This window comes from Centrocercus urophasianus, unplaced genomic scaffold, assembly GCF_019232065.1.
Source record: "Centrocercus urophasianus isolate 14NV4802_14NV808 unplaced genomic scaffold, USGS_Curo_1.0 seq_11, whole genome shotgun sequence".
NCBI classification, from domain to species: Eukaryota; Metazoa; Chordata; class Aves; order Galliformes; family Phasianidae; genus Centrocercus; species Centrocercus urophasianus.
This window is the reverse complement of record NW_024884253.1, coordinates 18,224,770-18,236,905: the sequence shown is the minus strand read 5'-3', so window position 1 is coordinate 18,236,905 and position 12,136 is coordinate 18,224,770. Positions and strand designations below refer to the sequence as shown.

At 38.0% G+C, this 12,136-nt stretch overlaps 1 protein-coding gene across 37 annotated transcripts in view; it reads left to right on the top strand.

Moving 5' to 3' along the window:
• RIMS2 (regulating synaptic membrane exocytosis 2) overlaps positions 1-12,136 on the top strand; it is a 437,579-nt gene that overhangs the window by 377,905 nt on the left and 47,538 nt on the right. For 16 of the 37 annotated variants that reach the window (XM_042839666.1, XM_042839664.1, XM_042839668.1 and 13 more), the window contains one exon: positions 11,030-11,271. The exons of the other annotated variants lie outside the window; for them this stretch is intronic. In XM_042839666.1, coding sequence (XP_042695600.1) covers positions 11,030-11,271 — 242 coding nt within the window. The remainder of the gene's footprint in view (positions 1-11,029; positions 11,272-12,136) is intronic. 37 annotated transcript variants of the gene reach the window in all.

Sequence of the window (12,136 nt, the reverse complement as noted above, 5' to 3'; positions counted from 1 at the left end):
GGCATGTATAATGGACAGAGGCCTGAAACAACAAGCAGCAACTTAAAATCTGTGTTCTTCTAATGTAACTCTTCTGTATGCTTCTCATTAGACAACCAGATGGCTGCTTAAATACAGCTGGTCTGTGTCTCTGAAATCAAAGTACCTATTTTCTATTTTCCAGTAAGATTAGAATTATTGGGCTATACAGATTTTGTTAGCAGTTAATGACAAATGACCCTATTTCAAGTAAGGATCCAAACCCGTTGTTTTTTTTATGTAAATTTTAAAACTTAATTTAGTATTCTACATTCGAGAGATAAAAATCCATACAGTAACTGTGTCTGTAGCAATGGACACAATAATTTATTTCATGTTTTAAACTTTGGCAGATGACCTACAGAAGAAAATTATTTTTGGCTTCTGTAGAAATTATTGAAAAGGACACCATATCAATGGTTAAGAAATGAATTGTATTAGTTCATATATTGTTAGTGACATCTGTACTGAGAGCAGAATATAAACCATTTAAGAAATCTAGCAATCTCATCTGTTTTTGAGTTAGTCATCACTACCTATCAAAACCTTAGAGACCTGGTTTCCTGGAAAAGATACAAAATTTGTACAGATTTCTCTACAGATGGTAGACTTAGTTTTATCTGCTGGGAAATACTAAAATAATGAATTTGGAAGTACACATTATTAACAGGCAGAGAGTGAAAATACTTTGTCTACAGCTCAGACTTTTTGTGTTTGACAACAATACAGTATTGTTGAGAATGCTTCCATCTCCATGAAACACAACCTGCAGTTCAGCCTCCATGGTGCATCAACTCCAACCTGTGATTCAGAAAGCACTGATATACTCATGTCACTTAAGGTCATTCAAAAACAGTGCATCAGTAGGCTATAAAATATAGAAGTGCAGATGAAAAGCCCTAGAGACATGCAAGAAATAGAGATAATCAAAAGAAATAAACTGAGGATTTGAAACAAATCAAAATCACAGAGTCATAGAATGGCTTAGGTTGGAGGGGGACTTAAGGATCACCTAGATCTCATCTCCTTGCCGTGGGTACAGTTACCACCCACCAGATCATGCTGCCCAGGATCCCATCCAACCTGGCTTTGGATGCTACCAGGGATGGGGCATTTACAGCCTCTCTCAGCAGCCTGTGCCAGCACCTTACCACCCTCTGGGTAGTAATTTCTTAAAATCTAACCTAAATCTCTCCTTTTTTAGTTGAAAGTCATTCCTGCTTGTCCTATCAGACTATAAAAGATTGGTCTCCCTCCTGCTTGTAAGCTCCCTTCAAGTACTGGAAGGTCCCAGTGAGGTCTTCACAGAGCGTTCTCTTCTCCAAGCTTAGCAAGTCCAACTCCCTCAACCTTTCTTCATAGGAGAGATGCTCCAGCCCTCTGATCATCTTTGTGACCCTCCTCTGGACCTGCTCCAACAGTTCCACATTCTTCCTGTACTGGAGTTCCCAGGCCTATCTGATGTTTAGGTTGCTTGACTAAACATCTGAACATTTTGGTTCAGTACTATCACTGTACCTGCATAATAGTCATACTCAGCCTATAAAGTCCTTAAAGTGCTACCCAAACAAGCATTTTCTCCAAACATACATAGCATGTAAGTGTACATAGTTCCTCAGCAAGAAGCTGTGGCCATGGGCCTGTGCTCCATAGGTCAAGAAACCTGCAGACCTGGGTTCAGAAAGTGCATGGCAAGTTTCTTCACAACCTTTTCTTTTTCTGATGCTTTTAAGTTTTCTGTATGGTTTTCCAGTTTTCTCCGGAGGCCCAAAGTGACTCAAAGTCATTTTGTCAAAGTGACAGAAGTCAGGCAGGCAAGATCGTGATGTCCCAGATAATGTCTCTTCGGCTGAGGTAATTATGGCTTCAGATCTCTTGCTCGTGTCCATTTAGCTCTCAGTCCCAGAAGATCAATTCGGAGAGATGCTGTAGGTTTGAGAAATGTTAGCAGTGTCTATTCTGACCCTGATTTTCTGGAGTCCTCAAGCAACCTGAATTTGCAGGGGAAGACATAAATGCAGAGCTGCTTTATTGTTTAGATTCCCCCCGCCACACACGTGAGCAGTGCAGAGGGACGAGGAGTGAAGCATAGCCAGGTTGTACAGTGCTGATCAAAGCTTTTTTGACTTCCATGAGCCAAGTACAGAGGCAGCTTTAGTCAAATCCACGTTTGCCTACAGCCATTGATTTGAATAATGGCTTTTCAGGACAGCTATTTCTTCCCTGTGCATTTTGTGATCTTCTCCTATATACTCTCAGTAGCACATCCAGTCCAGTTCTTATATTACTTTCTTCCAAAGTTTTCCAGCTGTTAATGTTTTTTTCCCAATAAGAAAATAGTCCTTATAGGCAGTTTCAGTTTAGCTAAATCCTGGTTCCTCTTATCCTGAAGATGTCTTTTATCTCTATGTATTTTTGAGAATTTCTACTTTGAAATTTGATTTTTCCTCCCTTTAGGATTTAATTTTACAATATTTCTCTGATGATTTTGGGTTATGCATACACAGTGGATTTAAAATTAGGTTTATCAATTTACTGCTTGTTTTTAATTCCAGTGAACTCTTTTCATTTCTTCAAGGAATAAATCGGAGTTGTTTTAGGCAAGCTTGTGGCACAGCTGTATTTCATGACTTAGTAAGCACTGTTAATGCTGAAAAGAGAACGATCCCTCTCTTCCATCTCTTTTCCATCTCAGCTGGAAAACTGTAATTCTGTAATATGTTCAAATAAGCACATACCATTCAACCTGTAGATTAAATAGATGCAAGTTGTATTTTTCTAGAAGACACTCAATTAAATCACATTGCCCGTTGTCCGTTTCAGTTTGGAAAGTCTGTTGTTCAGCTGCTTCATATGAAACAAATGGTGAAATACGGAGTTATTTTTATTTTCAGATGTGCACACATGTTTTCTTTGAAAAGTATACATAACAACGTACATTATAATCACTGTTTTATTCACTAATTAATCATAAAAAGATATATTTTCCACGTTCAGCCCAAGCCATTTAAAAAATTCAATTCCAAAATTGTTTTCCACAAATTTCCCAGTTACAATTTCCATAAAATAAACCTGTTAATTTAGTCAGTCCAGTAGGTATTAGAGATTTATATCACAAATGACTTAATAGGATAATTTTCAGCAAAGTGATCTTCAGGAGACTAACGCAGTATAATTGCAAACCTGTAGTGTTTTTCTTTGATGTGAATTGACGTGCATTGGCTACAAGCACTGTTCCCATGGAAATATTATTTCCTGCATCACAGCTGTCCCCATAATTCTGTTTTTGTTAAATATCTCCAGGAAATTAATGAAATGAAAATGTCTACAAATGAGGAAAGAGTTCCATTAAGAATGGCATCATAATTCCTATCCTGCTTGTAAAAATCTGTAAAAAGAATTGTCAGTTGTTGTCCAGTCTGGTAAGAGATGTGTACAAGAGAATAACTCTGTCAGCAATTGAAGAATTGTTAAAATCCTTTCCCTACAGCATCACAGTACATGGCTGTGCTCCTCACTCAGCTAAGTGTAGTTTTACATTAGCAGATGCTTTATTTTCTTTAGGCATAATTGCCAGAGAACTAAGGTGAAAGGCAGGGCAGGAGTGGTACTGACTTTTCATTGGGAAAAAAAGATACCTGCAAGATCTGACAATTGATCTCAGCGTAAGTATTTAGCTGTCGTGAAGACTTTCTCTGCCAGTGTTTTTTGATCTTTCATTGGTTCATCACAGATACCTGCAAGTATTCAGCTGTAATGGAAACAAAAGTCCTCAGAAATCCTACTAATCTATCCATCCTATCTAAACTATCCATGCAGTGGATGGTATTGCTGTGTAGTGGAGTTGAAAAATGCTGTGCTTAATAATATTGCTTTCGTGAAGTGTATTTTTTTAGTAAGTGAAAAACAGAAAAAAAAATCAAGATTCTGAATAATTTTAGTCTATCAGTCATACACAGGAATGGATAGAATAGCATTTTTAAGTCTAGGAATGTAAAATGAGACAGTGGCAAAAGATGTCTAAGAGGATATGATCAGTATTTTTTGACTGTGGTGTCTGAAGAGAGCATTTTTCTTAAAGGTTGTATAAAAATCAAGTTTGAAACATTTTAACTGGACAGCAACTATGTAAGACATTTGTCTGCTTCCAAACTGAAAATACTCTTTCTCTTTGTTTTGGGCTTGGGTCTGTTGGCTATTTATATATCTTTTTTTTGTGCGTGGAGAAGATCTGTGCATTTTCCTAGTTCAGCTTTTTTCCTTGTTTCAGTCACTGCTGCCTGTTGGATTGCTTAGTATACAGAAAGTATGTGCAGTGCTGTGCTATTAAACAACAGAGGATGCCTGAAAAAGTCTTATCAAGGTTCTTTAATCTCTGGGACTTTGCAATTGTTGGTTTTTTTTGTTTGTTTTTTTCTTTTTTTTTTGCAGCAGTAACTTGGGAGAATCATAGCGTTCAGTTTAGGATCCTGTTGCACTTGAAATCTCCCATCTTAACTGAAACCTCATAAACTGTTGCCTTTCTTCTTGATCAGGTATCAAAGAAATGGGTTCTCTGAAGCATAAGATACTAAGACTGAACCAAAGATCTTGTGAAAACTGTTTCCCTACCTCCCTTCTCTGAAAATTTCCTAGGGCAGCACTCCCTTCTGGTTATGTGTCAACTCCAAAGAGATAGCTTTCCAAGCAGCACGTCACAGGCATTATATTCTGAGATAGTTTCTCTGCCAGTGTTTTTTGATCTTTCATTGGTTCATCACAGATACTTTCAAAAAATGGGGGAGAAAAACACAGGTGTGTCTGATTATCTGCTGTGGCAGGAGTCTGGAAAACCTTTATAGCAAATCTGATTCCAGAGAAAATTGCACTCCCCATTTTGAAAATGAGTGGATTTTTAACAAAGAGATCCCAATAATTCTTGCCTCAAGAAATCAAAAAGCATAATACTGCATTTTCTAGAAAGCTTTATACAAACAGCAGCTTCATACTGACTTAATGGTTTTTGTTGTTTTTGTTCTTTTTTTTTTTTTTTCCAAAAGCATTCAGAAAAAGCTTATGGGCTTGAATTTAAGAACAGTCTGAGATTTGTTATATAGTCAAGTGAGTTCAAGACTGTCCACGTCAGTAAACAAGACAGGGCCAAGCATAGTCTTAAGCACTGTTCCATGGTCACCCAAACTGTGTAAATTGCATTGTCCTTGGCACAGCTTTGTGCCAGACACACCAATGACGTGTCCCCAGTGCAGAGCAGGCACAATTCAAGAGACAGTGTGGGTCAGGCGCTTTTTGCTCTAGGAAACCTGACAAAAACATGCTTGGGAAGCATGCAGGTTAGTTGTGTGCACACAGGCTTTCAAGGTCAGAGAGGTCAGAGAGCCCACCTGACCCATGTGACACTTGAGGACATTTTTCCTTGTTCATTGGAAAACTGAAGCATCTAAAACAAGTTTCTGGCCTACCCACACAAAGATCTGACAGTGTTTCTCAGTGTCCTCAAGTGTTTTCCTGTATGTAGGGCAGTGCAGGAAGCAGTGTTCCCGTGTGAGCTTTGCTGTCATCCTGCTCTGGTTGCCTGGTTGGTCCCCACAAGCCAAGGGCAGTGCGTGGCCTGGCTGTCACATTCTCTCTGGTTGTTTTTGGGCAGGGGCTGCCTGCACCTGGACTGGTGTGATGAGGTGATTCTTGTTTGGATTCTCATGAGGGTGATTACTGCGCCATCATGCACATGGCTGGCCTAGCACAGTTTGTATAATTTTGTGGGTTTATTTTTTCCCCATGTGGATGTATATTCTTGTTGTAGAGGATTTTCTTAAGTTGAATACCTTATCAGGTATCTTGAAAACTGAATTTGTAGTGCACCTCTATTTCTTGTTTCATTTTCTCTCATAAATTTAAGACGTTGTTGAAAATGCCTAACTGTGCAATGTGTGTCTGTGTGTATGTACATAGAAAGAAAACATCACAGATGAGTCATTTCTGTTTCCTGTTAAGAGAAAAGTTTCTAGGAGTTATTAACTAAGACATCTTTTTGACAGTCCTGTTATCTTACAATGGAACATGACCTGACATATAACATCCTATTCTTTTAGGAAAAAGTTCATTTCTGGCACTGTCAAAAGGCAGCCCAAGTGGATAACTTCAATGGTGATGATACCAAGCATTTACCAGTAATCAGTGAGCGAAGGCTTGAATGGCCAAAAAGAGTTCAGAGTATGGATGAAGGAGCAGACTTGCTCAAGAGCACTGCAGATTTACTATGGAACACAATCAGCTTTTCAGACCTCTCCTAGTACCCACTTCACAGAGCGTTCCTTAGAAAGAAGAACTGAAAAAATAAATGAAGCCACTGCTATGCAATAGCTTTCTCCGGGAGCTGTTTGCAAGCTAGGAGCATAAAAAAGATGCATCTCCTTCTGCTTTTATGAAAGAAAAAAACTCAAAAAGTTGAATTAGAGCAAGTATTTTTACAATTGTACTTGGAGGGAGCAAATTGATTTTGGTGAATGAATGTCAGTATTCGCCATTTGTATGAGTATTTGCAACATCTACTCTATACTAAATTTAAATCTCTTTTTTCCTTACTTGAATCCTTTTCCCTTTCTCTTAGCAGTCACCAGTTCTATAGCTGGTATAAAGAACCTGATTAAACGAAACTAAACAAAATCCACCACAGGTGTATACAGCAAAACTTGATTCTGTGAACAAAACCCTTAGACAGAAGCAAAAGAGCCTATTTTTATAATGCATAGTGCTTTCATAGCTTACTGCCTAGTGAAATTATAGCAACTTTGTCTGCATGCCAGCCATTTTAAGCACATGAATTTCTTTAATATGTGCAATTGTAGCAAACTTTTGCATTTTAATAGAATTGTACATTTTAGGATATGACACATGAAGCACCTCAATATGGTAAATGCACATTAGACACAGGAAATGGGAACTTTCTTCCCACTGTTTTATGAGAAAAAGAATATTTCTGTTATCACTGCTCTGACATAAGACCTGTCTTCGGTGTTAATATCACTTATAAAGCAATGGCATAATTACTATTTTTCTATTATAAAATACAACAGCAGCTCACTTACTTTGTGGATAGGGAGGAAACAGCATGAAGCAGTGCCAGGGGAGGTTCATGTTGTGTGTTAGGAAAAGGTTTTTCACTGAGGAGATGGCTGGCCCTGAAAAAAGCATCCACAGGGCAATGCTCATGGCCACAAGCTGCCACAGTTCAAGGAGCAGCTTGTATCCGAATTACCTCCTGCAATATGCCAGAGCGCACTCCAGGGAGACCTGTCTCAGTTTGGACAATGATCTCACAAGTAGGGGTTGAACTGTGGGTGCTCCTTTGTGGAGCCACAAGTTGGGCTCAGTACTCTTTGTGGTCCTTTCCAACTAAGGATATTCAGTGACTCAGTGACTCTTGAAAATTATATCATTGGAATAGGTTTTCCTTCAGGCAGTAAAACTACTGATCCTCCTATCAATCTGTGGGAACAAGCTCACACATGAAGTAAGCGTTTCAATACTACTGTCTGTCTCCAAAAGGGCATTGATAAAATCTCTCCCCAGCAATCTGTTTTAGTAACTAAGTAGCTTTTAGTTTTCTACTCCTTGGCCAAATAGAGTTCTGACAGACAACACTGTGAAATTAATCATGTTTCCTTAGAAAACTTGGGTTAAAAATAGCGTTCCTGGGTAAGAGTCTTAATTTCCGCTTCTTAGAAGAATACAGCTGAAGATTCTACCTCTTCCCAACACTGTCTCTTCTAGATCTCTCTGATATTTTTAAAATGTGTGATAGCATTCAAACTGAGAATTAGTTCTTGTGGTATCTCCTCCCTGAGAATGCAAACTCTGAAGGTGTTATTTGAAAGAAAATACATCATGTGATGTTATCATTTTAGAAATCAGTTACCATAGTGTTAAAAAGCCCCAGGAATGCAGGTCCAGTCTTTTTCATTTCCCCTCTTTCCTTTATACTCTTACATATTCTAATCCACTTCAAATTTTCCAGTGTGTGTCAATGTGTACTAAGAAGAAGAGGAGTTAAAAAAGGATACAAGAATACGCATTCAGGCTCTCACTGTGTTCTGATCTTTTTTATTAGCTGTCCTGTCAAAGTCACTCTCAGCTCTGTTTTGTGCCTGTATATCTGTTGAACTGAACTTTCATTCATATTTTTCTTCATAACTTCCTTAGGAAGCACACCCATTATTTTTGGACTAGATTACAAAGACAATTCTATAAACTAGCTGTTGTGTTTTCCACTGTGTTGTGGCTTAACTCGAGGCATTTTGTGCCTTCATGTAAATGCAGCTGTCAATTAAAGACCAAAAAGCTTTCTGGGAAACTCTCAAATATCTTAAATAATGGCATCCTCGTTCCAAAAGTGACGCTTCATCCCATTTCCCCTTGAATCAGTGCAGAGATGCAATGATCCCTTTGCTTTTGAAGTACCGCATTAATTCCATAGTTTTTACAGGGGAGACCTTATCGTCCTCTGTAACTACCTGAAAATACATGCTGGCAAGGAGGAAATTGGCCTCTTCTAGGTAATAGGGATATCATGAGAGGGAGTGGCCTCAAGTTGTGCCAATGTATGTTCAGTTGGATATTAGGAAAAACTTCTTCCCTGAAAGTGTGCTCAGGCACTGGAATGGGCTCCCATGGAGGAGGTGGAGTCACTGTCCCTGGAGGACAAGAAATATGTAGACGTGCTACTAAGGAACATGGTTTAGTGGGGAAATATTGGTGGTAAGTGGATAGTTGGAATGGATGATCTTAAAGGTCTTTTCCACCCTTGGTGATTCTGTGATTCTATAAATCGATTATAGGAGCTAAATAAGCAATATAAATGTATATTTTTAAAATAGCTTTAGATTGTTATAGGTAAGAGGAAGACTGTGTCTGCGTCCAGAAAAATCCACTCCAAAGCCATTTGCTGAGAGGTGAAGTTCCAGGAATAGTCTAAGTATGTTTTTGAAAATGCATTTGGAAAGCAAAAATAATCTTTCTTAGCATTTATATAGTGGTGTTTTTACACACATACATACACACAAAGAGAACAATTTCCCATTTTCCAAAAATATTCCATTGTTTTTTTCTCTACAGATTACCTAGCACCGTATCTACTATAAACTTATTAGTGAGATGCAGTGAACAAAGTGCTAAGTTCTGTGCAAGAACTTCACTGAAATAGAAATATTCTACATATATATTATCAGTCCCACATTTGCTTAAGAGTTTCCTGGTCTGGATGTTTGTCAGGGCAAGATTTGGATATGTAGTGCTATCATCACTGCAGATCGTTTCCATGCAAAAGAAATCATCTTGTCCCTTAACTTGGAGCACTCAGAGGACAGGTCCCTCTGGAGTGTGCTCTGGCATGCTGCAGGAAGTAATTCAGATGCAAGCTGCTTATAGCCTGTAGGAACAGTCTGTGATTAAGAACAAAATGTGTTTTATCATTAAATTCCATTTTATAGGTAAATATGATGAGTCACATAGTGTCCCAAGTGTTTTATAACATATGTATATAATACATGCATTTGCTGCCAGGAAGGGAATAAAAAAATTAAAATTGGTTCATCACTGTGTAATTTTATCAAAATCATAGGATAATTTAACTGAACTCGATTACTGAAAAATCCAAGAAATGTCTGGATGTTTAGAAATGGAAGCTAAGACTTCAGACTTTCATTTAGTTTGTTCATGAATCAAGTATGTGCTTCCCTGAGGAATACAGGTTTGTGTGTTTGTATGTGAGGCAGAACACTTAGGGGGTCTACAGAACATAAATTTCCCAGGCAACATTAGGGGGTCTTTGTCTGGGTCAAGACGCACTTTAGCCTTCTGTCTGGCAGACTAAAAACTCTTTTTCAGTGTGTACCTTTTGAGCTGCAGCGTCCCCACTGGTGAATTTCTGTGCAGCGCTTGTTCAAATAGAGAAATAAAATGTTTCAGTAATGTGAGATCAAATAACCTGAGAACTTACCATTAAATAATTATTTTGCTGTAAGAGCTAAAAGTTGGGACATCAGTAAAGAAATGGAACCACTTCAGGTTTTTGACTGTTTGTGTTTTTATTCTTTAATTATTTGGTGATAAAGACACTATTGGAGGGACAGCAAATGCCCAACATCACACTGCTGCTATCTCATCTCAACAGGCAAAAGTACATAACAACTTACCACTGCCACAGATAAAGCTAAACAAACTTACAAAAGAGATCTGTAAGGAATGGAATCATCAATTAGAAGAGCATTATTTTGAAGCAGGCTTATTTTCACCCAGCCTTTTTTTTTTAAACCCTTTTTTCAGGTCAAGTGATGCTGAAAGAAAACCGTAAGAATAATACAGGAGAGCCAGGCAGTGGCTTTTCTGTAGCTTACCGATGGGTCTTGAAGACCCTTTGCTCAACTGTGGACAACACTTCTGATTCTAGCTAGTGACTATTTACCATTATAGAAAATTATAACTCTAGTTGAAGTATGAACTATAAATGACAGTTCCTGTATTTTATTTTCCTTGTGTCTCTTGCTGTGTTCAGGTAATCCCTACTTAAGCCATTTTCAGAAGCTTCTTAGCTGATAAACTAGATGATCAAGTATTCATGACCTAATTTATCAAATGTGGAGAGCAATGCTCTGAATGTATGAATATATTTCTATTCTTGCATAGTTTCTAAAAAATGTAAACAGTGGTATACTGATAAATTAATTCTTTGATATGCTTGTGCTGGTAATGTGTTTTAAGAAAACCAGTAAGTAAGAATGTGTTATCTAAAACAAAATTTTGATCAGTCACAGTGTTTGATCAATTTCATCTTCTGATCAAACAGGAACCTAGCATTAAAGCCGCTTTTTACCTCTAAAAACCAGCCCCTACCTGTGTGAATTAGCTGCTGTTACCCTCCAGTCTCCCAAAACTTTCCTTCTGAAACCTGTCCTTTTCTGTCTTCCCCTTTTTACTCTTCTGTGTCTGCGCTGTTTATCCATCCACTGGCTGATAGTGTCTTTACATCCAAAATGCAAAGCAGACAGATGGGCGCCTCAGGAAAGAACATGACTAAGAGCACCAGCATCGGTGGGGACATGTACACGCTGGAGAAGAACGACGGTAGCCAGTCGGACACGGCAGTGGGCACCGTTGGAGGAGGCAGCAAGAAGAGACGCTCCAGCATTGGCGCCAAGATGGTGGCCATCGTGGGTCTCTCGAGGAAAAGCCGTAGCACATCGCAACTCAGCCAAACTGGTAGGAACTGGATCTTTTTTTCCCCTCTGGAGTCATCACTTAAATGTGCATAATATGCATTTATTGTGGTTTATTCATTTGGCTGTCCTGTTGAAGTTGCCTGATCAACAGTATTCTAGTGAAAGAAGAAAATGCTCAAGCATTTCTTTTTAACTGGATATTCACTAAACTTGGTTTTTAGCAAAAATCCTTTCCAGGTTGGACTGAGGCTTGTATTTCCTGCTTGCTGGACCCTACTTAACAATTCCTTTGCTTCCCAGGAGCCAACTTGAGATGCTGTTCTTACATTTGTGGGAACTCTGAATGGGAGTTTGTGCATGGTCGCTGAAATGCAGTTGCAAAATTCCTTCTCTTTTGTAACATATAGAGCCTGTTTATTTCAACACGTTCTTTTCTCACATTTGAACATGCACCCTTATTTTGAAACAAAACAATTTCCATGAACCAAATGTTTTGTTGTATTTTAGTGCAGCAGTAGAGTCGTTCTATTAATTTTTAATATCTTTCTTTTCATCCTACAGGCATATTCACTATCGGTAAATATTTTCCTCATTTTTGTTTATGTCAGTTAAAATTCAATACTGAAATATTTTATCTAGGAAAAGTGGAGAGTTTTTTCTGTCTGATAGCTAAAGAAATATACAATTATACAATTTTTTAATTTCTCCTATTCCAGAGAAAATCCATATAATGCACTCTGAAAAGCTCTCATTGACAATTAAGGAATCTGTATAGGACAAGTGTATTTTATATGGAAAATTATTGCTTATATTTGAATACATATTCATATTGTATATACATATATATAAATGCAGTTAAGCATGTTAAATGTGTGCACATACATATATTTATATATTTCAAGTTA